Genomic DNA, 27,355 nt, shown 5'->3' on the forward strand with positions numbered 1-27,355 from the left:
AGGTTCGGCGACGCAACACAACTACACGCCGGGCAGCTTATTCATTCCTACCCCTTGAAATTACCACCACTCCCTGGTCCGTATTACTGGATCCCAGGGGCTGTTTTATAAGAGGAACAGTCTGCCCCCAAGTGGACATTCAGTGGTATTACAGAGGGTTATGTCTCTGTGCAGCTCACCCGCACCTCAAGTCATAAACTTCTCTATAAAGATCAAGACATGGAAATAGAATCTCTTAGCACATGAAAACTTACAATGTAACAACCAAACCCGGGTAAACAGCCTTAAACTGTGATTCCCAGGATCTCCGATTTATAGAACCTATAACTAAATCGTGATGAAATATCGTGTACGCCAGCACAACGTGAAGCAAACATCTGGGACTTAACTACAGCCATGAAGTGGTTAAATTAGATTTTTTAAATACAATTTTAGATTGAGTCTGGAAGTTTCCAGGCAAAGAGGGATTCAACGAAGTGTAATAGATTTAAATAAATATCCTCGTTTGAGGTTCATCTTTATATATACACAAAAGTTCTATGACTTCAAGCGAGCGGTTATCGCGTGGCGCATGTTCACAGCCATCAGAGGAAATTATCCCGAACATCAAATATAGAAGGAAATGGAAAATCTCAGCAATGATCTGATTTCATAAACCCATTTAACATAAATGAGATTTTTTAGGGAAATAAATCATCGAGTTCTAGAACTGTTTATCTGATAATCTTCCCGAATACGAGATTATATCTTATCCAAAAGATGCATAAAGTATATAATGAATAAAATACAACAAAAATAATTATTAATAACATTTGTGATTCCACCCAAAAAAAAAAAAAAATTCTATTTGAAATAAAACCAGGATTTCTGCTATAAATGATCCGTCAACAAAAAGTAACATTTTTATAACTCCATAGATTGCACTTTAGGAACGCGCGACCGCTCTGGATCTTAATAATCCGAGCTAATAATAAAAATAATTTACAATGTAAACAAAAAATCCGGTTGTGTTTGACGGATTAGGCAATTCTTGTGTTTCTTGCTCAATCCGTGTGGTTCGGAGGACGTCCGTCGGGGACGGCGACCCGTTGAGTGGTTGGCGCAGTTTAACTTTCCTCAAATCGCGATACAAAGCAGTTTGGGAATATTCCGATGCTGCCGGCGCAATGACCTTCCAACCACTCGTCGTTCACTGGCAGACGGAACAATAAAAAAAAATTAATAAAACAATTCTGAATTCTAAATCACCATTTAGAGAAAAGCACAAGGAGATTATTTGACGTACTAACATCTGAACCCGTTCAGGGAGGAAACGGACAAATTACAGCAACAGTTATCGTGAAGTTTTATTATTTAATGCTTTGGATATAATTTACCCCCCAATGAAAATGTAAATGAAACGCGTATAGGACATGCAAGGGACAGAGCTGCAGAATGATAGTTCTGGTTTAGAGCCGATTAAAGGTTTTACCTTCAGACAATATATCGATGATATCTCCAGGGTTAAAAGACAGATCTCCTGGTCTTTCTGCTGGAAACTGGTAGAGAGCTCGCATGCGATACAGGACCGGTCGCCCCACGCAGTGATAGGCATCCTGGGTATCAATAACCACAATGCAGCTTTTACTTGGTAGAATGTATGGTCATCGATATGGATTAGGTATCGGAGAAAGGCTGATATATGGATTATGTATTTATGTAAAAATAGTTTTAATCGATCTGTTACCTTACAGCAGAACATGAGGTGCTTGGAGGTCGTTTGTTTCAACATCCCCTGCAGGTCTTCGTCCCCCTTCACCAGGGTCAGCGCTTTCCCCTCGGAATCCCTGTAACTAATCAAACAGAGGCGTTTCTCATAAAAGATGAAAAGATTCTCCGATTAACCAATAAGGAAGCTCCCTAGCAGCTGGTGACGCTGAAAGAAGGTATAAAAGGTGAGAGAGAGGACATGAGAGAAACCATGAGGGGCAGTAAAAGAGAGCAGAGGAGGGCAGGATTTGCCCCACTACCTCAGCTGGATATTCATCTGCTCTCCATGTTGTCTCAGTTTGCGTCTGAGCAGGTCCTGTAGTTCAGGGTAAGTGATGTCCTTCTGGACTTTCATCGACACAGTGAATTCCGTGTGAACCCGTAACGTGATCTCGTTGTCCTCGGCAGGCGGTGGTGCTGCCTCACCCCGGGGGGGATCCGGCTCAGCCTGTCCAAAGAAAATGCAAGATCCAGAGATTAAATATTCAGGTCGGGGAACGAAAATCGAGAAAAACTACCAGTTATAAGCGACGAGGAATATTTGGAGAAGAGACCCTTAAAATCTGCCATGAGATGGTGCTACCTGTTGGCATCGTCTTTAGACCAGGCCACAAATACCAGCAGGTCAGACGGCACACAGGATCCCGCTGGAATTCTTTCAGAATGAAACATTTTATATTTGATACATTGTATTCATTGCTCATTGCCCCAGCAGCACACCGTTTGCTTCACTAACCTTCCTGGCTTCCAGGATAGAAAGATCGGTTGTTGTTGGAGGAGATCTCTCTGCTACTTTATCTGTTGGCGGAGAAGGTCTTTCGGTCGCTGGATTTATCTCCATCAATGGCGTTCTTCCTAAAGGGAGCGCTTTCTCCAGCATCGGAGCTCTTGTTAAAGGGACGTCTCTCTGGAGCACGGGATTTGTTAAAGGGACAGCATTTTCCCTACGAGACGGCTCTGGGATGACCGGAGTCCGCAGCTCTTCGACACTTTCTCCTGGCGAAGAATTCTTCATCTGTAGGGAGAGAGCAAATCAGGACGGAGTCTTAACTTTAACAATCTCAACACCGCTCAACGTCGGATATACAAAGAGGGACACTTTTGTTGTAGGGGGTGTGGTTAGAGGCGTGGCTGGGGGTGTGGCCTCATTGAGGGTTTTTTATTTGAAGATAGGCAGAAGATAAAAATAATTTTCTCTACTATAAGATGGGAGGCAATTTTTATATAAAAGTTGTTTCAGAGCCATTTGTTTAGTGAACGGAAAATATGTTATTTGGAATAAGGGAAGAGACTGTCCCTTCAGACTAAAATGCAGCCAAACCTTAGAAGGTGCCGGGGGTTTTCCTTCAGGTCGAGGGGGTATCTGCTTCAGCAACGGATCCTGGTCATCTATAAAACACATTATGAGTCGCTTTCAAAACAAAGACACCATGAGTTCAGTTTTACTGTTACCTACATAGACTTAAGGGTTAAAATCTGAATTTCAAAAAACATTTCTAATCTAAAGACCATCTTCACCCGAGGAACCCTCAACAGACCCTCACATTTGCCATTCTTTGGACACCTGCCCCACATCATACAAAGTATCCCACCCCTGACTAACAACCGCTACAAAGTATCCCACCCCTGGCTAACAACCGCTACAAAGTATCCCACCCCTGGCTAACAACCGCTACAAAGTATCCCACCCCTGGCTAACAACCGCTACAAAGTATCCCATCCCTGACTAACAACTGCTACAAAGTATCCCACCCCTGACTAACAACCGCTACAAAGTATCCCACCCCTGGCTACTGCAAAATATCCCACTCCTTTCTAACATCGCTACAAAGATTTATTTTTTGCTTTTAATTAATGAAAATTCTTATTACATTCAATGAAATGTACAATCGCTGACCCGCTAACCGAAGACCCTTCACTGACCCTCTAAAATTCTAAACGGGGGATCAGGGGGTATCTGAGAGGTAAGTCCTATTCTTTCTCCGTACCGTTGTTTAACCAGAGCATCTGCTGCGGGGACGGCATCGCTGGTCGGGAAGGAGGGATTTTCATGGGTGGCATAGGAATCCCGTTATCATCTTGCTGCCAAAAAATATTTAACAAAAAAAAAAATTGTGAAGAAATAAAATTGGGAGAAATAATTTGAACAGCCGTAGAATGATGACATGCGGAGTAAAAGAGCCAAAAGAAATATAATGACAGAATTGTTCATAGTGTGGGCTACTCCTTAAGAATGTATATAAAATGCTACAGCCGGTTAGGATATCATTTATCACATAAACCGATATTAGAAAGAAGCCAAAAAGAGCCGTTCCTTAGAAATAATATCATCTATCATATAAGATCTGGAGTCATCTGCGGTTTTTACCTTAATGTCTGACTTGGGCGCGTTCGCTGGCTTCAGAATACTGGTTGGAATCAGGATTTTCTATAAAACGCACAGATAATAACAGAAAGTTCAACAAACTTAAAAAAAAAAAACGCAGCACGGCTGGCGATCAACCTTCATCAGAGAGGATTGGAGCAGACCCGGCCCGTGTATTCGGGGGTCCTTACCTGGCCGTTGTGGACGGCGGCGGCCCATTCCCCGTCTTTGTTCAGGACGTACACATGGCTATTTGCCTTCACGGCTACGTCGTTCGAATCCTCTGGGTAATAATGAATTAGGACCCGGTGGTATCCGGCTTCCTGCCCGCTGGGAGAAGAGAAGCGAAGGGGACTAAAGTTATCTCCGCATTTATATAAAAGAACTAAAGACTGATTAAAAGCAAAAATCCTTACAGAACAGCGTCAGGACCTGGCTCGTAAAAACCGCGATTCTGAAAATAAAAACAGAAAAATGCTCATTGAAACTAGAAGGAATGTGAAAAATTTCTCAATATTACTTAATTACCTGATTTGGGCTGCGCTTCCAGAATTAACTGAAATTCAGCTTCTTTGGTAGATGAAGTTGAGTAATTTTTAAACGATAAATATATTATTAAATTAATTAAATGAAATTTAAAGTAGTAACGTTATAAATATTAAAAAAAGGTATCAGCTTCAACTGAAGACTTGACTGGTTCGGTGAAATCAAATAGTAACCCAATAAAGTAAAATTCAATTCAATTTTTAATTATTCTTTCTCTGTAATATAAATGCTGACACTGTCAATCAAAAAGACGTGTCAATCACAGCAGCGTGTCAATCACAGCAGCGTGTCAATCACAGCTGCGTGTCAATCAATGTGACTTGTCAAATTGTGTAATTTTTATTGCTAAACGTATTTTTTTTATTCCACACATATTTTATTGGGTTTTTACTCGATTTCACAGTTACAGTGAGTGTTTAGTAGTGTTCAAATGACTTTTTCCACCTGAAGAAGAGACCGCTGAGGTCGATGGGACTTGTCAATGGGAGCAGATGTCCTACCTGTGGGCGCAGAGGCTCAAATCCACTGTACTGGTCATTAGGGACGACGGACACGATCACCTGAATGCAGAAAAGCAGACTAAGTAAACCCCTACAAATCACAGCCAGGTCAAGATTTCACCGGGCCCCAGGTAACGCATTAAATTAGAGAACTTAACAAAACGCTGCGGTTACATTTATAAGAAGAGGTAAATAAACCTTTAACAAACAGAGGTGGAATTTAACTCCCCGGCGAGGCTATTATATGATTCATGCGATAATAAAAAGGGCTGATTCACCTTCGGTTTACCCAGGAAGTCTCTAGAATTTAGCTGCTCAACTTCCTGCTTTTTGGGTCTGAAAAGTTCCCCTTCGGGTACGTGCGTCGGGATCAGAAAGGTTCGGCTCTGCGGGAAGGAAGGGACATGCGTTCTGACGTCACATCTGATAATGTCTGCTTTATAAGAAAGGGTTAATTTAAAGTAACCGAGCGTTTTACAATCCTTTATCAAAAATAGAGAATTTCGTTTGAATGTAACTTTAAAAAAAAAAAAAAAAAAGCATTTTATTTTAAAAAAGCTCTAGAAAATATGATAATTTAGTACCCTCGCAGGCGTCCTGAAGTCCGAAGCTGGGATTTGCCTCCAGCATAAGGTTTTTGAGATTTAAGGAATTTGGTAAAGTTTTTGGAATCGGATCATACTTGGATCCTTGGGCGGACAGTTTACTCGTCTCCACGAGATCTTAATGACTTGGTTGCCTTAGAGTGATGAGCATTATTGCCAATATTTTAGTGACTACATGCCCAGGGTTAAGCCCGTTTCCCTCATATCCTTTACATTATATCAAAATATAGTCAAAAATTCTCAAATCTCATAATTTATGGATACGTTTCCAGTACACAGGCCCATTAGGTACTGGAAACCAGTATATATATATATATTATTTATTGGGATAGCGGTCAGTGGGATTGGATGGATGGAGACGGACGTCGGTACCTGGACTGATTCCAAGGCGGCTTCTAGTTTGGGAGTCTTGGCCTCTCCCGGTACCCACTTCACAGCCTCCCTCAGCTTCTCCTCTGCGCTCTCCCACCTTCCGAGCTGACACAGAGCGGCCGCCGTGTTATACAGAACCTGCGAAGGACACACAATGACTCCGGAGATCGGACATTAAAGAGCGTAGGAGACTATCGACTAAACGCTGACTCTAACACCCAGTATCCGCTGCGTCGGCCGGCAGGTGTTTTGGAACCCAGCTGCATTGGCCACTTTTGTCAGACCATAGAGTTGTCCCGTTTGGGCAGATGTCTCGTCCGAGGTCCTACCTCCCAGGTGTGCAGCACGTATTTCAGTCCCAGCTGCTTGTAGTCAATCAAACTGTTGTTCCTGAGATGAGCCGAGGCCTGGTGACAATCGCTCAGCGCCTTCTCGTACCTGGGGGGAAAAAAGGCATTTAGAGAGCTCTGTCTACGGCAAAGACACGATTATCCGCTGGGGCCGATGGGCAGTAGGGGGTCCCGAAACATGGCATATTAACCCTTACAGGGCCGGCGCACGCTTACTTTTGTAACTGGAAATGCACGTAACTCCTCTGGGAAAACCCGACAGCCAGACAGCGATCCTTCCCGAGCGATGTGTCAAACGCCTGAGAAAAAAACAAACCATAAAAAAGGTTCATAAATCTCACAATTCACACACAAGTCAGCGCTTTAACCCTTTCAACGCAGGGGCAGGCCGCAGGCGAGAGCACGCGTCACCACGGGAGATTATACCTGTGTTAATTACTATAACGAGACATCAGACATACCCCGTGGGGTGCCGACGGATTGGGGGGACGGAGCTTGGTGACAGCCCCACATAAACACTAAACGCCACTTTGTGGGGCAGAAAAAAAGCCCCTCGATATCCCCAGTACCTGAAATTCCCAGTTCTTTTCCTTAAAGAGCCTGAGGGGGGTATAAGGATGAGGGTAACGCACCCTTTACGCCCTGGACACCGTAGAGGCGTGCGTTACATGCCCCAAAGGTTCAAAGCCTTCAAGGTTCCAAGTCGTTAACACAAAGAGCTCTGCGCTGTCTCGTTTACTCGATTTATGGATCTCTGCGGGGGTCCCACGTGCCGAATTCTGCCGATGGGAACCTCCTGGGATTACCCCAGGCTCGCCCCAAAAGAAATACCTTGAGCGCAGCTCACCCCTTAGTGAATAAGCCCAAAGTCCCACCAATGGTTAAGGAAAGCCTGCGACTCTCTCTCTCTTTGAGAGTTCTGACCAAGATTTTCTTATAACCCAAAAAAACTCAACCAAATCAAAGTTTGGTATCATTTTTGTTTTGCATTTAAAACTTTTTTATAATATACAAAAAACAAAATACATTTATTTGCAAGATATTAAGATTTACTAAACTGTGATAACCCAGAGAGCGCTCCGTCCCACGAATGTTATTTACTAAGGTCAGCTCGGAGCGTGTTTTGGATCTCAAAATATGAAAAAACTAAGGATTGTTTCCCCTAAATTTTTCTGCATGTGCAGGATAAGCAGGAAAAACACATCGAAAAACCTCGCTCTTTATTATAACTATTAATATATATATTTATTTTTTTAATACTGGTGGTTTATAAAATTATATATAATTATTGTGAATTGGATGAAATTGCAGAAAAATATTTTTCATACGCTGCCAGTCCTCGTATAATGAAAAAATATCATATATATAAAAAAAATAATTTATTTTAATATATATATATTTTTTGGTGTGTGTATATATGTATATATATATATCGATTAGAATAATAAGTGTAATTTCGTGTTATCTGCTGGAGTTAATAAAACCCAAAGGGTCTATTGAGTCCCCCCTGAATACGCAGGCTGCGCCGCGTCACGTTAAAGGGTTAAAGCCCCCCGTACCTCTAATGATTGCTGGAGCTCTCCTTTGAGGAGGTGTAAACTCCCGATGTTGAACCATATCTTGGCCGGTGGATCCCCAATACTTCGGAATTTCTCCAGAGCCAAATCGTAGTCCTTTTGATCCGCCGCCAGGACGCCTTCGTGCCAGTGCTGGATGAGGTCTCTGTAAGGCATCTTGTCTGCGATGCGTACCTGCGGCCCCCGGTCAGGCATCTGATGCGGGGGAAGCTGCTATGGATCCTTTGATGGTTTCCTTCGTCTCTCGCAGTCCTTTCCAGGAAGCACTCGTCGTCTCGGGAGTCTCCACCTCCCCGTTCCCCCGCGTACCTGCTCTGTGCTTTAAATTCCTGCATTGCATCACGTACGCACACCTGTGTGTTCATCGAGGCGGAACCTACACATTCCAACACAGATACACTTTGTGTTTGTATCTATCGTGTATCACAACAACGTAGCAAAACATGCAACAGCGTTTAACAGAAACCCTGAACCCGCCGGCAGATCGGCCCCTGTCGGCCCGTTTCTCCTGCGGTAACCTTAATCAGTCGTTGGTCTTGTCTTAGATTCAGGAGCCGTATGCCTATCCCATGCATGTTTAATACCCTCACTGTATTACCCTCTACCACCTCTGCTGGGAGGCTGCTCCACTTATGTACCACCCTCTCAGTAAAGTAAAACTTCCTTCCGTTCCATCTCAGCCTCTGACTCTCTAGCGTTAGATTCCGGTCTCTTGTTCTAACATTTCTCCTCCGTTATAATAAACTTCCCTCCTGTCCTTGAATGTGAATTCCTTAACATATAACAAGAATACTCGTAGCCGCTGTTCACCCCGACGGCGATCGTTGTATTTTACTAGCTTTTAATGTTTTGTTCAAATCGAGATTTTCTTTGTTTTAATGATATTTAAAGAAAAATGGTGCATTTTATATTCTGCAAACCTTTTTTATGATTTTTTTTTATATAATAATAAAAAAGTTAAGGTTAGTGGAAAGATTTCATTAACAGCCTCCAGATATCAATGATATTATTAACGAGACGCGGGAGAATCCCGAATGCCAAGGTAATCCGGTCTATCCGCATGCCACGGCGTTACAAAAATGTCTAATTATAGCACAAATAACACAAAGGTGCCCACGTGGGAAGGTGCCCGTGCAATGTTTTTTCTCCAATTTTTTTTTGTTTCGTTTTTAAAATACGGTCACCGTAGGTTTTTCTTTCTTTCGCTTTCACATGCACATTCTAAGAATACAGCCGGAAAGAAGAAAAATTCATTAAGTTTGGACCTCATGGGCATCCTGAAAAGCGCATATGTTTCTCCAAAAACCATGTAATGCCACTGTCCTGCCCCAGGGTGCTAAATGCCCCTTGTTGACCTCACAGTTATTACCTAATGCCTCAATAATGACTTCATAAGGAAATTCCACTTCCTGGAGGTTTATTTGACAACTCACAGGCCTGCCATTCAACCAGATTTACGCATTATTCGCTGTGGACTACATCTCCCATAATGTCCTACCTGTATTTTGAACTGCGAAGCATTATGGGAGTCGTAGTTTAGAGCGGTTGTGGTGAAGAAGACTTTGCCCATCCCTGCGCATGACTGGCTGTTTCCACAGAAACCCCCAGCTCTCTGCCACTGCAGTTTTAGGTTTCAGTTCCTCTCGAATAAGGATCCGGGTAGCACAGAGAGCTGAATACGAATAGTTCCGGGTGAGAGGAACATACTTGAGAGAGGTGGCAGGGCTCCAATACGGTAAGTTAGGGGCCACAGCTTAAAGGGGTACGCCTGGGAGTAAGTGGGGGGACAGGGAGCTGGGGCGGTGAAGATTGGCCGGGTGGATAGAGAAGTTTACCTTAGAGAAGGTATTCTTGGCATGAGTGAGGTAAATTACACAGAGCAACTGCCATGACACCTGAAAGCCTCAACCACCTCAGTAATAGGGCAACTGGGCTTAACCCTTGTGCCACCCAAAGATGCACTGCAGGGGTGAATGAAATCCCAACATGTTCTCTGGTTTTAGGGATCCTAGAGATCCTGTGCCCACGGGATCCACTGTGCCGTGTGGTAATTAGTGCCGACCACAGGATCCGCTCTGCACCGTGTGGTAATTAGTGCCCACTGGGTCCGCTCTGTGCCGTGTGGTAATTAGTGCCCACCGGGTCCACTCTGTGCCGTGTGGTAATTAGTGCCTACTGGGTCTGCTCTGTGCCGTGTGGTAATTAGTGCCCACAGGATCCGCTCTGCACCGTGTGGTAATTAGTGCCCACTGGGTCCGCTCTGTGTGGTAATTAGTGCCCACTGGGTCCCCTCTGTGCCGTGTGGTAATTAGTGCCCACTGGGTCCTCTCTGTGCCGTGTGGTAATTAGTGCCCACTGGGTCCGCTCTGTGCCGTGTGGTAATTAGTGCCCACCGGGTCCGCTCTGTCCGTGTGGTAATTAGTGCCCACTGGGTCCGCTCTGTGTCGTGTGGTAATTAGTGCCCACTGGGTCCGCTCTGTGCCGTGTGGTAATTAGTGCCCACTGGGTCCGCTCTGTGCCGTGTGGTAATTAGTGCCCACTGGGTCCGCTCTGTGCCGTGTGGTAATTAGTGCCCACCACGGGGTCGGATTGGGCCAATATCTTGACCAAAATGGCATTTTGTAGAAGAAATATGTGCTGCCGATTGCTGGTGAGAGGTTATAGTGAAAGTGTTATCTTGGTGTTCCCGCCATGCCCATGCGCTGTGTTGGCCAAACCTTTGTGTTTTGAGGATCGTTGTTAGGAATTTGGCTCTCGCCGCCGTGTTGCCGTAACAACGAGGTCAATAGCGCTATTACTATAACATTATAATGGTTGGGCGTTAAAAAACTGTCTGGGTTGCACACGCTGTCAGGACCGCCCCCGAAACTGTAGGTACGATGTCTCGATGAGGGTATGATGTCACACGATGTCACTGCCACATGTCGGGGGTCTCAAAAAGGTCGTGTTGGTGTTAGGTCAGATTTTTCCGTCCCGCTCGTTTGGCTGAGATAGTCGAGTCGTCAAGTTGCTGACGATCAGCTTGAGGAGATTTCAGGTAGATTTAATAATGTATAGGAAAATGAAGGAGAAGACACACTACTCTCCTGACAACCCGCTCCTTAGTGAATAGACCCCAATAAATCACACAGGCAGACTCAATAACAAACCCTGCTCCTGTAGAGATGATCGTGACAGCCATTGATGGCAGGTCAACATGAAAGGAGATATGTCAAACTGGCCAAGTCGCTTTACCTCGGCCGACAAAGCAAGAATCTAGTGAGTGCATCTGTCAGTCCTGACAAAGCAGGAGTCTTGGCAACTACACACATAAATTACATTTTTTAATTCAGAAATATTTCAGACAGCAGAGGCTACATAAAAGGAATTGGATTTCCCACCAGGTTCCCAGTCTGACTCCATGCGTTCTGCCGGAAGAAGCCGTCGATGGATCTCCGTGTGAATACATGGGGTGAATTACTTACTTTGGTTCTCGGCCAGGAGAAATCTCTGGACACCTCCTTAGTGTGCGGGGCAGGTTCTGTGTTACCTCATGACATGGGGGGGGGCACATCGGAGGTTATTAGAGTAGTATTTTCCAGTGTCAGTAGCAGTTACGTCAATTTATAAAGCACTTTGCATCCTTTGCGGAAGGAAGTCGCCTCCTGATACAGTCTAGAAGAAGAGAAGGGACAGTAACGGCTTCTAAAAAGTTTTAAAAGGACCTCAAAGCAACCGAGTGAGACCGCGCCAGGCTCCGGAGGCATTGCTCCAGATCACACAAGAAGATCTTTCTCAATGTTACGAAAGGCTCTAAAAAATGAAATATATGGATGAGCTCCTTACTGTTCTGCTATAATCCCAGTGTACAACGCCGCGGAATGTGATGGCGCTACATAAAACAATAATTAATAATAATTTTATTTGGGCTGTGGTGATTCATATGACGTGTAAAGTTGGTGGCGTCGGCTTAACATACGAACCATCTAGTCTGCCCACCCTTGGCGCTACTTGTGTCCTGCCACTAGATGGCGGTGCAGCACAGCAGACTGCATTAAAGGGACGGTAAGGACCCTCATGTTAAAAGCGTTGGGGGTTCCGTGAATTCCGACTCGATACAAGAAGTTTAAGTGACATTTACTTTGACAATTTTTTGATATTTTCCCAGCTGAGGTCGAGCAAACCCTCTTAACTTTCCTGGACTGGAATACATTAATTCCCAAAACACCTTTTCCTGGGCACCAGCAGAGCAAGAGATGAATGACTGAAGACGCTCTTTTAGAAACTAAGCATGAATCGCTCTTTGAACGACATACATGTAAAAAATGTGTGATTGGCGCATATTCCAAACAAATAACGACACTAAAAGTTATCTTTATTACCCTTTTTAGCACTCAACAGAGCAAGAAACCCTACCCCAGAGACTAAAACCCAAGTGTTCTGAGACATTCCCAAACTTTCTGAATATGGAATTTGTTCACAAAAAAAAAAAAAGTTTTTCTCTGATTTTGTTCATTTAGGAGGAGCTTTTACAGAGCTTTTTTTATTTATATTTATCTTTCCTGTCACTGAGAAAAAGTGAAAACGGAGACTAATTCCTGAGATTTTTTGTAACTTTATATTTTGCTCATGATGGGCTAATTCCTAGCTAATTAAGGATCATGTCAATCGCTGCAAGGTATTATAAACGGTTCCCGTAATTCCCGCTTCGTGATACTCGAAGCACTATTTGTAGAGATGATGATGATGGTGAAGCGCGGGGTCTGCCATGCTGGCTCTTCCTGAAGATGGAGGGGTTTGGGGTTAATAGGAATTCCATGCTTTGTGTGCCTGTGGATTTGTTCTCTTCCGCAAATGCTTTTTTTGAGCCAACCAAAGATCTTTTTTGGCTTTGATTTATGGGACTGATCTAGACGTATTCCCCTTGCGGGAAGCTGTGAGTTCACCAGAGCTGCTCTCTGTCTTGCTGTGAGATACAATCCACATGTGGCTGGAACAGTAAGACTGGGGGGGGGGGCTCCTTCCGTTATAATCATTTTTCTTCCCATCAGTTTAATGGAAATGTCTACAGAGGGGACGCGTCGGGCAACCGAACGCATTACATCGCAAGTCTTTTTTTTATGCTGTGAGAGTCTTTGTTGCCGGTGTGGTGGCCAAACCTCCTTGATACCGGATGTCTCAGTTGGGTCGGCGATTCTGCTCTATCCATGTTTACCGCGTGAACGTAACGGTTCTCATCTGCCTCCATGTTTCTATACCTCTAATGGTGTTTAGTCTTTGTTAATTGAAGATTCTTAATTGGAATCCAGATGCGGACTCCTCCGAGGGCCGCACGCTAACAGATGCCGAATGGGGTTGATTGGTTATTGCCATATACACTCCCGAAACTGCTTTGGAATCCTCGCTGGGTCTATATTTTACCCAGGACCCAATTTTTAATAATTTCCTGTCATAATTTACCAATGACGTGGGAATAGTTATTATCCCTTAAGTACTTTTTAATAGTTCGTGACTCTTATGGGAGATAACCGCTGGCCGCTCTGACCGCCGCTTCTCTTTCCATTTTCTAACCTCGATGTGACCTTTTATTTTTTTTTATAGAATGACAGATAATCCTAAATTAGTGATCCCTGGGAGATGGAACAGGGAGGACAGATACTTATTACAGTTAAATAACGCAGCTGGGGGGCCGCGTTGAACCCGATGAGCACAGCATGGCCGTGTCACCGCTCGCCTGTACGTCGGGAGCCCCCGTGACGGCTTCTCCTTGTGAGTTCTGGGGAGTGCGCTCTGTTTACTTCTTTCCCTCTTGTTTAGTCTGTAACGGGGACCCCGGGGGATCAATTCCCGAAGCCATCTGTGATCCTTTTAAGTTTGGCTCTAGCGGACGGGATATGTTTGTCTGCGCTGTCCCCTCGGCTCGGGTAAACTAACAGAGGGGAGCAAAGCTGTAGACCCAGGGCTTAAAAGGAAAGCGCAGACGCTCTCTGACAGTCTAATTATTAGTAAAAGCAGAGACGCTCTTTATTCATGCCGGGGGGGGTCACTCAAATCATAACGCACTTAATATCTTTGATCCGGAGAAGCCGCTCGTAAAAACGCCAGGACTGCCTATAAGTTGAGAGAGAGAAGCTTTTGTTTATGGGATAAGGCTTGTGCTTGCGGTTTTGGATATGTCGCGGTTGTCTTTGTTTCGCACGTCTGCACATGCTAATTCCACGACCCAATATGCAAATGATTTCCTTGCCCGCATTTAACGCCTCTGTAGGCTCGGCGATGGAGACGCATTCTGGTTGAGACGGCGTTTAGTACTTTGACACAGCTTTCTTTATGTATCAGAGAAGCAAACCTTTTGCCGTCTGCCGGTTGGGGATAGCGCTGTTGGGTCACCGGCAAGCGCGTCGAGCGCTGCGGTGGAAATCCGCGCCGGTTCCCGCTGTCCATGCCTGGAGCGGCCATATTCCGGCTCTGGAGTCACTGGGACACGCTGGGCTTATTGTTGGTCCCGTCTGACCCCCCTTGGAGTTCTGGGTCATGCGATGTTTGTTGATGCGGTGTTATGGGGATACTGACAGCCTCCATTGCCAAACGGCCCCTGTCTGCCATCAGCTGATTTATCTCACTGACACATCCGTCTGCTCGTAAACTTCCTATCCTTTCTCAGCCGTGAGACGAGAACCGGCCAGACTGTCTCGCAGATTCATTAAAAGCACAGGCGACCCGCTTCAAGCTGATGCAAACATCTTTATGTCCAGTTTTTGGCTGTTTGTTCACCTCTGTAGATTTACCCCCAAAAACTTTATTTTGTTGGGCAAAAGAAGGTGGTAGATAAGTGGATTGGCCTTCCAGCGGGAGTGGAAGATGTTAATACATTGATAGACTATTAACATGCGTGGGATAGGCGTATATGGCTCCTGAATCGAAGACGAGACCAACGACTTAGTAGGCTTGAGCTGTAGTAGCAGCGGCTGGAGGAATATACGCCGAATGGCTCTCATCTAACTGCAAGTTGTACCAGAACGTACCGAGTAGTACGTTTTCTTACCCCCACCTAACCCACAAGTTTGTCATCATGTCCTAAATAATGTCCGGCCGCAAGGTAAAGACCACGGCGGTCTCCATAACGGACACACAGCCATGGAAGGAGCTTTAATGGATCATGAGAGCTGAATGTCTCCTTTCTACCAATGTTGCCCCCCCCATGTAAGTGCATGGAGGGTTTCGGCTGAAGACATGCTTACGAACGTGCCTGTATGTATCGCCAGCACGCTCCGGCACCAACTCCATGCAGGGAAAGGGATCCCATTCATGTTACCAGAGGAGGAAATTCTAATAACGTTCGTCAAAATCTTAATGTTTAGGAACATTTGTTTCTACGTAAAATATATATATATTTCCAGAGAGCTGTACAGTACAAACGGGGAAAGATTTTAGGGGGTGAGGAGTGCTCAGCGGTCGGGGGCCATTTGTAAAGCTCTTTTCGGTGACATTATAGAGAGCCGGGGGAAGAAGAAGTCTGACGAAAGAGAGCGCTAAGTAATCATTGTCTGTGAAAGTCCGAGGATCTGTGCCAAGAGCTCGATGGGAGAGTATGAGCCCCAGCTGGCGTCCGGCATGGGCTGCTGTGTTTATACGCTGCAGCCGGGGGCCGGTAATGTGGTCTACGTGGTGTCCATGACCCGGCTTTGCCTTCGTCCATTCTGGACTGGGGCTGTTAACCCTTTAATAGCCTTTACCTGAGCCTATTGCAGGACTGACTGCTTCAGTGCCCCCCAAACAACACAAAAAAACCGATAACAGTACTTGGACCAATAAGTGCCCTTTATAATTCTCAAAAAGTGCTACCGGGGTATTTGAACTCATCTAGAGACTGGGCAAAAAAAATGAAGCACAAAAGAGGATTGAAGAAACTAAATACCCTCTTCTCGCTTTAATGCTGCTGTCGGTGAAGCTTTAAATAGGATTATAGTCTAATTGTTTTGCTCATACATTGTCTGGGGCTGTTTTGAATGCTCCAACGCCCCGTCACTGTGGGAATTCTACGGTTTTTTTTCATCCACCCGGCAGGTTAACTTTTTGAACACATTCTTTTTCTGTAATGTGTTTTCCAGTTGGCACAGACGCCTCCTGTTTCCGCGCTTCCTCCGCCGGACGGCAGTGAACTCCTGAAGCAGGTCAACAAATGTTGGGTTCCTGAGGTTCCTGCAAAAGTAATCCTGAGAAGCGTTCCCCCCCCCCCCCAGGCTGTGGATAAACGCTCGCTACAGATGCATTATCCCACTTAACGTATATCTTTAACTACTCTGTTACTGCCAATCGGCTGTGTTATTGGATAAATCTTTATTTCCCTTCCTTCGCTGGTGTGAGTCGTGTACCTGGGTTATCCTACCCTAACATATCGCTAGTGAGGTGCTAGGTGATATCAAATAAAAACACGCGTGCGCTTTATTGTATGTTGACCCCATACAATAGATGTCCTGCGGCTCAGAATCGATTGCGCATCCCGGGACCAACACAGCTGCTTGCGGCATAATAGTTTTTTTTTTTTTTTCCCTCCCGGATCATGGGAGTTGGAGTTCAGGAACAGCTGAGCAGCTAGATTGACCTCGACGTGGGCCGATCCATGTCACGGATCCAGCAGATCGTTTTATTTTCAGGCTTCTTTGTCTGGTAAACGAATTCACCTTCCTGTAGGAGAGCGTTCCTCGCTTGGCGTGTAAAAGAATCTAATAGAATAATCTCTGATTGAAGTCGGTCCATCCAGACAGCTGTCGAGTATCCAAGCCATGTGAGCTTTGGAGTGCATGCCTCCGCTGGGCTTCCCCCCTACAAATGCTTCCATTGTCATTTAAAGGGTCGCATTTGAATAACAAAGGAATGGCATCACGCTACCCACCAGCCTAAAATCGAGAGTCGTCTCCCTGCCCCTCATCCCCTGGGGCAGCCAGTGCTTGTTAATGATTTTGCAGTTCGATGGAGTCTCCTCTCTAATGATGAAGCCGGAGACATTAACCACCCCTTTGGTTGCAATAAACCTCCCCGGAAGGGCCATGGCATGGGGCAGAAACTATGTATCCGAGCATCATCTCACAATGACCAGAAGCTGAATGGCTTCCTTCCCATGGCTCAGATTAGGCCGGAATACCCGGGGACCCCAAAAGCCAATGGTTTCAGGATCTCCTGGGATAACCGCAAATCGAGCGTCAGGCTTCGGCTAACTAAAGAGCCACCTGTGCAGCGAGGAGATCCGGAAAACCCGCAACGTTTAGTGGAAAGAAGAGACGCGGTCAGAATGATCGACTCCTTCGTCTGGAAAGTCCAAGTTAATAGCGGCTCCAATGGTTTAAATTAACCCCGTATCCAGCACCCCCTCTTCTTTTTATTTACAGGGCATACAGCTCCACGCTCCTGCGTTAATAACCCAGCTTCCCCGACATCTCCCTTCGATGACTTTTTATATCTAAAATCTACCGTTTCGGGATTATCAGCTTCTTAAAATAGAGACGTTCATTCTGGGCTCGGAATTCTTCCTTACATAGAATTCTGGAGCCTGTCGATTCTCCTCGGAGTTTTCTGCTCATCGCCATAAACTCGAGGAGATGCGGCTTGGACCGACGCTGGGAATTTGGCACGGCCGGGATAGAAGCGGGGGGGGGGGTTAACGTCCGTGCCAGGATCTCAAGCTGATCTGTATTTTTGTTTAAAGAATTGAACAATTTGCCAGTTTTAATTTGGACAAAGATCTTCAGCTCCCCATATTTCTCTTACCCCGGTGGGATTCCTGCGAAATGACGTAACATCGTCTGACTTCCGTACCGCGGGTCCGCGTTACCTTAAAAACGTGCAGCGCCTGGCCCGTAAAGTGCCAAGAAAAACATTTTACATGCAGAAAATGTGTAGTAAAAAAAAAATATGAATCCTGCGTTTTAAAGAAATGAGCTATTTGGGAAAATTTCATATTTCTTAATCGACTGTTAATCACAAAGTGACCGGTACTGATCCGTTCTTCATTCCATCCGCTCGATCTGAAGAAGAGCCCTCTGAGGTCCTGAAAGCTTATAACTCTACATTCTAATTCTATGTTGGCCAAATAAAAAAAGATATCAACTTCGGCTAAAGACTCTTCTCTTGCACCTGCGCAGCTACGTCTATTTTCCTTAGTTTCACGGAGCTCACGGTTAGCGAGCGAAAGCAATTCCCCAAAAAACAATATTTTATTAAAATGTTTTTAAATGTAATGTTTATAAATCCAGATATAAAGAAAACATGGCAAGACGTGGCTTTGAGTAATTATGAACCCTTTTGAAATCTCCATCCCCACCAACATCTCGTAAATATTTACCGCCCCGGCCTCTTCCTACGAGGGACTGTTTAGATTGCCGTTTAAAACACATATAAGTGTTTGATGAGTTTTGGAATCGGGGGGGGGGGTGTTAGTGTGTGCCTGGGGTGGGTGGGGGTCACGTGAAGTGCCCCAGCCGGAGTTGCCCCTTTGTTTGCTGCCTGTCGCACGTGGAATGTCACATGGCGCTGTTAGCCCTACAGGATGAAGGAGAAAGGTTGAGTTGGACAGCTGCGTGCGGAAGTGTGTCCACCGCAAAGAAACACACACACAAGCCACATGTTTACCCAGAGCACATGTGCGGAGAGACCCCGGCAGCGCTGCGGGCAGGAAGGTCACCTAAATAAACTGTTTGTTTGTGAACTTCCGGCCACATGGGACCAAAAAACAAACTGCGTCGCTAAACGCTCATCTGCATGACCCCCCCCCATTAATGGAACCCCCCGTTCTGTTAAGTATTTTGAATGTAGCCGCATATTCCGTGGAGATGTACAGTAAGAGTCTTGCTTTTCGGGCATAGTCTGATTTAAAGAGGAGTCGAAATAAATTCTCAGTTCTGGATCTGTTGTCTGGGCCGTCGGCGGATATCGCGGAGAATGCGTTGTTGGGCCGGAGTTTACTGTCTGTATTAATGGATGCGTTCGCGACGCGGGTTGTATGATCCTCCGAGGAAGGGACGGCAGGTGGGCGGAGCTTTTAGAACCAAAATGGCGACGTGCGTGAAACTATCCCAAAGCACTTGCTTGATGGTAATAAGTAACTTTTAGTCTTTCCTGCGTTCTTGATTCTCTTTTAGATGACGGGGGTCGTTGTTTCAAATTAAATCGCAGAATCTCTTTGCTCCGGAGACTGTGTGAAGGGGGAGAGGGGATGGAATTTATTTGGCTGGAATGCGATCAGCCTCTGTTTTCCCGGCCGGACGATGTTTTACAGTAAGGAATAATTAGGGCAAAATCCGGGAGTGTATGTAATTCATTCCAGATCTTTTCACCCCCCCCACCCCAAAACATGCGCTGCATCAGCCTGAGCGCATGATGTGAGGTTCCCTCGTACAACCGTCCTCTGAATTGCTTGCCATTTTTTTAAAATTAGTAGTTGGTCCCTTTTTCCATCAACCTATGACATCACTGCTGATGTAAGTTACTGAGATTTTGGGGCAGATTGTTTTGCTTTGGTTTCGTTAAACGGATCCAGTTCCATTTTTCGAGAGCTCGGAATATTTGGCAAAGACGAGACCTACGGTTACGCCGCTTCAGCCTGGCGAAGGAGTTGGTCGAAACGTAACCCTTTTACCGGATTTAGAATAGAAAAGGAATTCCCTCGGCCCTCCTTTCTGTTCTTTGAGACAAAGTCAGCAAAGTTCCCCCCGGGACTTTAATTTTGTCGTTTTGTGCTTTTTATTTGCATGCCGTCCGCGTAACGTTAGTGCGATGCTGGCCGCCGGCGCTCACAGGGTTAAGATGAGGTTTTTCAGTCTGTCGGGAGCCAGCAAGCTGCAGGAAGCTGTTTGGCTTCAGTTTGTTGCACAGATGGTTTTAGTTTTACCCCGTTCCAGATCCATGTCTCTCCATCCCCCCCATTACCCAACAAAAAGCAAAAAATATGTAAATATATACAAGCGGTCTGTCTGTCTGTCTGATCACGAACACGCGGGCTGGGGGGACGTCTCCCGATCCAGCCGCCAGACCCGAGTGTATGAAATATTCTGTGCATTATTGCCCCAATTACCCCATCTAATCGCCGTCATCCCATTAGATTGTAAATCCCAAGGGGGCCGGACTCGCCTTCCCATCTCTCTACGTAAACGTATCGCAAATATGTATTCGTATAAACAATAAAAGATAACTATAGACATTTAAAACAATGGGATTTTACAAAATTGAGGAAAATGTTGGATATTTCCCGACTCTGCGTCGATCCCGATCCATGATGCCGGATTCAAATAAACCGGATACCAAAACGGGCAGAATTCTCCTTGTCATGCGATCACCTCATTGCGTGCGTGGATTTAGTTTTTCCGCGTTTAGCCGGTGTACACGCGGCACACGGACCTGCGCAACCTATTGCTATTGGTCTTTCGTCATAATTCTTGCGGCTTTTGGATAAACCGCGTAGAAAACGTCAAAAGTTGGCTAGGGAACCAATACGCTCAGTTACAATAAAACCTTCTATGCTCAATATTAAAGGTGCAGTTCCACCAACTTTGCTGAATTCAACACAAAAACACAATTCCGAGTACTGCTGGACTCCGGATCCCTTCCTAGAAGGAACTCTTCAAACACGTAAGACTTTGTCTCAGAGAGACGCGGCGTGACGATGAGATGCTTCTTTATACATCGCCGGGGGCCCTTCCGTGATATCTGAGGACCGCTAAAAGAGAGCTGGGATTGGACCTTGTAGATGGTTTGAGGGTCCCAAGCGGTTCCCTAACCATAAAGCGAGGGTACCGGTCCCCCTACTAAAGGCTGAAGCTCCAATTACAGGGTGCTACAAAGCGACGTTCGGTTTCAGGGTCCGTCCTGCGGCGCGTGGATACCGCACGGCAACAAGAAGCTTTACTTCCATCTAACGGATGCCGTTTTATTATAATGTTTATTATTTAGGAAAGAAGCATTTAGACGTTCGACTTAATTACATTAAAATGGGTTCTACAGGAATCGGTCGGCCGCAGAGGCTTTAATCAGCGAGCCTTTCATCAGACTCTTGTAGCAATTTCTTCGTGGTGGTCCGGGTTGGAGGGGAAAGTGTTAAGGGGTTGAATTCCGATGTAGTTTAATCAGGCTCTGTGGCCTGCGAGAGACTTCCCATCGAGGGCCGAGAGATGGTGACTGTAGCGGTGAGGTCTGACACTCTATCCATGACCAATCGTCTGGGAAATTCTCACAATTTATAGAGCGAGCGATATATATCCGAGGACTGCTCCGGGGCAAGAGCGTCATGTTACCCCCTCGCAGAGCGCGTCTACCCTCCGAGTTCACGTGAAAGCCGTATTTAATGTGCATGAGCATTTTAATTGTGTTAATGGAGAGCGAGGTAGCCCGAGCCTTGGCTAATGGAGATTATTATGGCCCCCGGGGGCCACGATTTAAAAAAAAAAACAAAAAAAAAAAAGAAACCTCATTCCGTTTACAGATCTCATTAGCCGAGTGATCCGACAGCTTTATAGGTTGGTGAAAGGCATGCTGGGTAATGATATGCACGTGAATATGCAAATGACATTTCCTTGGAAAATTAGAATTACCCTAAAAATGTTTTTAAAAAAATTGTGCTTTATTTAAGATATTTTAGTTAAAAAAAGAAACTTATGGTACTTATGAAACCTTTTAAAACTGTAATTGTTATAATTCTATCCGCCACTGATCTGATTCTAAGAAACTCATTTAAACAAAAATAATAATAATAATTCCGGAGATTTCAAACTGTAGGAGCCAATCAGGAGGCAGGTGCAGATAATAAAATCCTAAAACCGCAGAAAGGGTTTGTAAAATGTTATTACAGGATCTGGAATTTTTTTTCAGCTGAATAACGAAAATATTTTTGGGGATTAGAATGAATTTGGAGAGGTTTGCGGTACCCTGCGGGTGACCGGGGGGGGGGGGCGCAGAGCGTGCGGACCCTCGTGAGGCCGGTCTAAAATGTGGTCCGAGTTTGTAAATAAAGAGTATCCACCGAGCCAAGAGTAACGAGCAGTTTAGCCGACCAGGCCCTCCCCGGGGCCCCCGAGTCCCATTTGGCCTCATTACTTGGCCCATTCCAGGAACAGATTGGAACCTGCTATTGTTTTAACAATTGGCCACAGATGATACACATTGGAGTGGAAAGCCGGGGGAGGGGAGAGTGCGAGAATGCGAGCCGCTAGGGATCCGCCAACGAGATCGCCTTCAAATATCTTGAAATTTGCTCTGTGCAGAGATTTCCCTTTTGATTCCGTCCAGAGAGACCGCGGGGAATAAGTCTGCATACCTCGCAAGAGCAGAACATCCGCCCGGGGGACACACGCGCATGATTACAATTTCAGCTTCAGTAACGTGACACACGCACCGACACCTCTCACGGCCCAAACCCGCGCCGCTCGCTTTTACGGGGTTAAATCTTTATTATTTGCTCCAGGACCGCAGGATATTCTGCTGAAACGGTTATAACATTGTAACAACATGTACATTGGTGACACGTGTAAAATAAACACGTGTGTACAACATGTATTAATACGACGGTGTGTACTGCTGTGTAATAATATATGACAAATATGACAGTGTGTACTGCTGTGTAATAATATATATGACATATATGACAGTGTGTACTGCTGTGTAATAATATATGACATATATGACAGTGTGTACTGCTGTGCACTAATATTTATGACATATATGGCGCTTCTATAAAGGAGCGATGCATTACATTGATACAAAGTTTCTGACTGTGGCAGTTACTGTGGTCCAGAGAGGCAAAACTAGGAACATCCTACTGGTTGCTATGGTGACTGCATCATTTTTTGCACTTTGCACCAAATTGGCTCCTTCCCCAGTAGAAGCGTTCTGCCCGGTGCCAGCTCCTTAAAGGGTGCCGACCGTCAGTCTGCAAAGGGTTACCCCGACTCGTCGAGGTGTAAAGTGTCAGCACGTGTGGTATTTAGTTTGGCCTCTCGAGTCCCTGTTTGGGGTCTCCTGAAGCTTTGGGATGGGAGGCTGAGTGTCTTTTGTTAGCGAGTGGCCGCTGTAAGTGTGAGTGGTGGGCTTGGGTACGTGACAGATGAAAGCTTGGAGGGGTCAGGGGAGCATCATACAGCTGCTACGGAGCGAAGGCCATCTCCCAATATTTACAAAGAGTCACCCACCCCAGCCCTGGCCGTCTCATTGACGAGGGGCGCTGTTTAATTAGGCGGGGGCTTTAGGATTACTTTACATAGCAGGCCGTGAATGCATCTGCTTCCCTGCTTCCATTACTGTGACCCCCTCCCCGATCTCTGTTTTGTACGCGGAGTGCCTCCGGCTTGTGGCTTCCACCCTCCGGCTTGTTCAGAAGTGCAACTCTTACCCCTCGTTCACCGCGGAGCACATACCTCGCACCCGGCCTCAACAGACCCAGGGGCTATAAAAAAAACAAACATTTTAAACTGGGATTTAAATCGTTATTTTTGCTGTGAATTTTTTAAGGCCACATATTATAAAAAAAAAGATTGGCCAAAAAATACTCCCCATCCCAGTATAAAATACTCCTTATACTCCCCATCCCAGTATAAAACAACCCCCATCCCAGTATAAAACAACCCCCATCCCAGTATAAAATACTCCCCATCCCAGTATAAAATACTCCCCATCCCAGTATAAAATAACCCCCATCCCAGTATAAAACAACCCCCATCCCAGTATAAAATACTCCCCATCCCAGTATAAAATACTCCCCATCCCAGTATAAAATAACCCCCATCCCAGTATAAAATAACCCCCATCCAGTATAAAATAACCCCATCCCAGTATAAAACAACCCCCATCCCAGTATAAAACAACCCCCATCCCAGTATAAAACAACCCCCATCCCAGTATAAAATACTCCCCATCCCAGTATAAAACAACCCCCATCCCAGTATAAAATACTCCCCATCCAGTATAAAATAACCCTTATCCCAGTATAAAATAACCCCCATCCCAGTATAAAATAACCCCATCCAGTATAAAATAACCCCATCCCAGTATAAAACAACCCCCATCCCAGTATAAAACAACCCCCATCCCAGTATAAAACACTCCCCATTCCAGTATAAAACAACCCCCATCCCAGTATAAAATACTCCCCATCCCAGTATGAAATAACCCCCGATGGTTTGGTACCCATATTACAGTAAAGGTGATTTGAAGGTCGCTGTCGCTGTGCCTTTAAACCTCTTTCCATGTCGTATCTTCGCTGTTCCCACGCCGGGATCTCCAGCGCAGGCCGGAGCGATTCCCGATGTAGAGGATGTCCTTATCCATAGGAGGGCGCCAGATCCTAGGGCACTAAATACCGCTTCTTAGCAGCTGCAGAACACGTTACTGTCGTCGGTTTTGCTCACGGGTTTGACCAACGCGTTCTTACGTCTCCGTTTGAACCCTAAAGTGCGGCTTTAATGAAAATACCTCGTGCGATAAACACGAGACCCTCAGCTTTCCGCCCCGTGGCCCGAGGCTCGCGCGCTGCGTCTCTAAATGTTCTTTTCTTACTGCTAACGTTCCGATGAGACCCTCACGCTTCTCTTTGTCTTCCACGCAGGAGACCTTCTCGCGGACCACAAGTGACGTTCTGTAAGTCAATGGAGCAGCCGTCCGAGTCCCGTGGGGGTACGTATTGGGCCGAGCACCTTAGGCACGCGACTCCGGGCAGCTTTTTGGGATCCATACCCTTGTATAGGAGCTGGCGTAATGTTTTATGAGCTGCATCCCTAGAGTTCCTCAAACAAGATAACTGACGGTGGCCTAAATGGGATGCCCCTGACCTGGACTGCGGGTGACAACCAAGGGAGATCTTTAACTCCACATATGGGGACATCTCCCTAATTTTATCCCTAGGAATGGGGCCGTCTCCTTAACCTTTGACCCCAGGAATAAGGAGGTCTCCCTAATTGTTAACCCCAGGCACTGTCTCCCCTCTGTGGCTCTAGGAATGAGGCTGTCCCCCTAATCTCCCTCTTGCCCTGGGAGCGGGCCGTCTCTCCCCTCTGTGGCTCTAGGAATAGGGCTGTCCCCCTAATCTCCCTCTTGCCCAGGAGCGGGGCGTCTCTCCCCTCTTTAGCTCTGGGAATGAGGCCGTCTCCCCGGTCTCCCCGGTCTTCGCTCTGCAGTAAGCCGGGTATTGAAGGGATTTCTGTGTAAATAATCCCAGATCTGGTCTGTTTCCTGACCCCGTGGCCTGTGCAAGCCGCGCTGTTTACTCTACAGATGAACAATGTACCTTCTCTGATTCATCAACATTTTTGGCTTCCTCACTCAGGTCCTTCTCTTCCCCGGTGTCTTTTTTTTTTTAATATTCCCACCAGATCTCCGCAAAGCCCGCTTCCCATTTCTCCTTCCCCGCTGCAATTCCCAGACTCTCCGGATTCTTACCAAACAGTTATTATTATTTATTGTTTTATATAGCACCATCATATTCCGTAGCGCTGTACAATGGGTAGACGGGACATAACAGGTAGTATATAACATAACAACAATTTAACTTACAGAACAACAGGTGAGGAGGGCCCTGCGCACAGGAGCTTACAATCTAGTTCTAGCCGGATCTTCATATCTTTTCTCCATACCAACTTTTCCATCCTCTGCATTTGTCTTCCGCCAACTCTCTTCTGCCCCATCATTCACGCTCTTATGTTGCCCCTTCTCTGATTCATGTGGTTCTGCTAAGCGTCATCTTTAGATTTTTTGGGTCCGTGAAACAGGCGTGATTTGGGGGCGACCACAGAATTCTACAATAAGTATAATAATAATAATAATATATAATAATAATATATAATAATGATAATATATAATGGCATAACTGACGACTGCTTCCTCCCTGCCCCCGGGGGGGGTTCATTTTCTGATGGTCTCGCTATCCCTCTGCCTAGTGGTGAATCTCTCTCTCTCTCTCTCTCTCTCTCTCTCTCTCTCTCTCTCTCTCTCTCTCTCTCTCTCTCTCTCTCTCTCTCTCTCTCTCTCTCTCTCTCTCTCTCTCTCTCTCTCTCTCGTGGTTTCAAGCTGTGTCTCTTGCTGTCTCTCTCTTGCACTGTCTCTCTCTCTCATGGTTTCGAGCTTCTCTTCAGGCTCTCTCTCTCCCCTTCTCTCTCGTGGTCTCAGGCTGTCTCTCTCGTGGTCTCAGGCTGTCTCTCTCTTGGTCTCAGGCTGTCTCTCTCTCTCTCTCGTGGTCTCAGGCTGTCTCTCTCTCTTGTGGTCTCAGGCTGTCTCTCCTCCATTCTCCTGGCTTTCCTCTGTGTGAACCTTCAGAGGGTAAAGATCATTCCTTCTAATGTTCTAACTCGGGGCCGGTGGGGACAGAGGTCACATTCCACGAGTGACTGTAGAGCTAGCGGAGAGGGGACCACCGTGACCCCAGGCTTCTGCCCCTAACACCCCTCCTCGTTTCCCCCAAGTCTAATTTATCTCAAGCAGTGTTATCTGTGGAACATAATGCTTGCGGTGGGTTGTCTGCCATTAAATCCCGCTCATTAGGACCGTCTGCTGCGCGTCTTTCCGACCAGAATAAGTGAATCCATATTTTTGAAACGTGATCCTATTATTGTAACGCGACACAGAAGAAGGCCTTTAAACGCAGCTAATTACGTCTACGCACAGGTCTGCTACAACACACTGTTTAGCGAATACACCCCACTGCCGAATTAAAATTCCATCACCCTCCTTCTTGTTAGCGGCCGTTATGGTAAGATCGCATGCGCTGTACGGCAGTGCCGTGCGCCAGAGCCCCAACCGGACGCTACAAGATGGATTTAACACATTCAGTGCCGGAGGGTAAATGTTTTACAAGCTGCTTATTGGGACGGAGACGTTTGGGGGGGGAATTTGTCTTGCTGTCCAAACTGGTTTGGTGCATTTGCAGCTGTACGGTAGCCATGACCGGTAACCCAGATCTCTCCCCGTGTTCTCTCTCCCAGAGCATGATCTGTCCCGCGATCTGATCGTCCTGCAGGACCTGTGGGCCAGGAGGGACGTGAAGAAGGTGAGCAGCTGCCTCCTCCGACGATTCGCGCTTTAGTTAAGTTAAGTTGTTCCCATCGTTTTGTGTTTTCTCCCCGACTTGTCTGCCTCAGCAGGTACGCGAACACGTTAGAGACCTGCTCCCGGCCCTGGAGGACCCCCGCACCGCGCTTCTGGATTTGCTGGAGGTTTCCAGCACCTGGAGAGGGAAGGGGAATTCCTTGGCTAGCATTATAACGACCGAGTTCCACCAGTGGCTGAATGACCACCCCGCGCCTCTGCAGGTAACATACGTGTGCGGGTTATCCACGTG

The 27,355-nt window shown here is 46.0% G+C and overlaps 2 protein-coding genes across 2 annotated transcripts in view; one reads left to right on the forward strand and one right to left on the reverse strand.

Moving 5' to 3' along the window:
* Positions 1–811: 811 nt before the first annotated feature.
* Positions 812–8,308, reverse strand: NOXA1 (NADPH oxidase activator 1). The gene is made up of 16 exons (XM_053473814.1): positions 8,047–8,308; positions 6,704–6,786; positions 6,467–6,575; positions 6,138–6,275; positions 5,439–5,546; positions 5,161–5,220; positions 4,531–4,568; positions 4,306–4,444; positions 4,118–4,177; positions 3,738–3,831; positions 3,071–3,138; positions 2,486–2,764; positions 2,010–2,197; positions 1,727–1,832; positions 1,472–1,595; positions 812–1,192 (listed from the first exon to the last, which is right to left on the reverse strand). The coding sequence occupies exons 1-16, from the start codon at positions 8,257–8,259 to the stop codon at positions 1,107–1,109; spliced, it is 1,893 nt and encodes a 630-aa protein (XP_053329789.1). The 5' UTR covers positions 8,260–8,308; the 3' UTR covers positions 812–1,106.
* Positions 8,309–9,725: 1,417 nt separating this feature from the next.
* The window catches only part of EXD3 (exonuclease 3'-5' domain containing 3), a 67,444-nt gene continuing 49,814 nt past the window's right edge, over positions 9,726–27,355 (forward strand). The window contains exons 1-4 of the mRNA XM_053473888.1: positions 9,726–9,799; positions 24,632–24,699; positions 27,000–27,064; positions 27,159–27,326. Coding sequence (XP_053329863.1) covers positions 24,672–24,699; positions 27,000–27,064; positions 27,159–27,326 — 261 coding nt within the window. The 5' untranslated portion in view covers positions 9,726–9,799; positions 24,632–24,671. The remainder of the gene's footprint in view (positions 9,800–24,631; positions 24,700–26,999; positions 27,065–27,158; positions 27,327–27,355) is intronic.

This window comes from Spea bombifrons, chromosome 8, assembly GCF_027358695.1.
Source record: "Spea bombifrons isolate aSpeBom1 chromosome 8, aSpeBom1.2.pri, whole genome shotgun sequence".
In the NCBI taxonomy this organism is placed as follows: Eukaryota; Metazoa; Chordata; class Amphibia; order Anura; family Pelobatidae; genus Spea; species Spea bombifrons.

Bases quoted from the DNA above. Each gene is read 5' to 3' on its own strand.
- NOXA1 (XM_053473814.1), bottom strand. From the start codon at position 8,259: ATGCCTGACCGGGGGCCGCAGGTACGCATCGCAGACAAGATGCCTTAC. The intron at 5,221-5,438 runs GTGAATCAGCCC...TTCTGCATTCAG, and splicing joins ACTTCCTGGGTAAACCGAAG to GTGATCGTGTCCGTCGTCCC. The intron at 4,178-4,305 runs GTAAGGACCCCC...TGCGTTTTATAG, and splicing joins CCGCCGTCCACAACGGCCAG to AAAATCCTGATTCCAACCAG.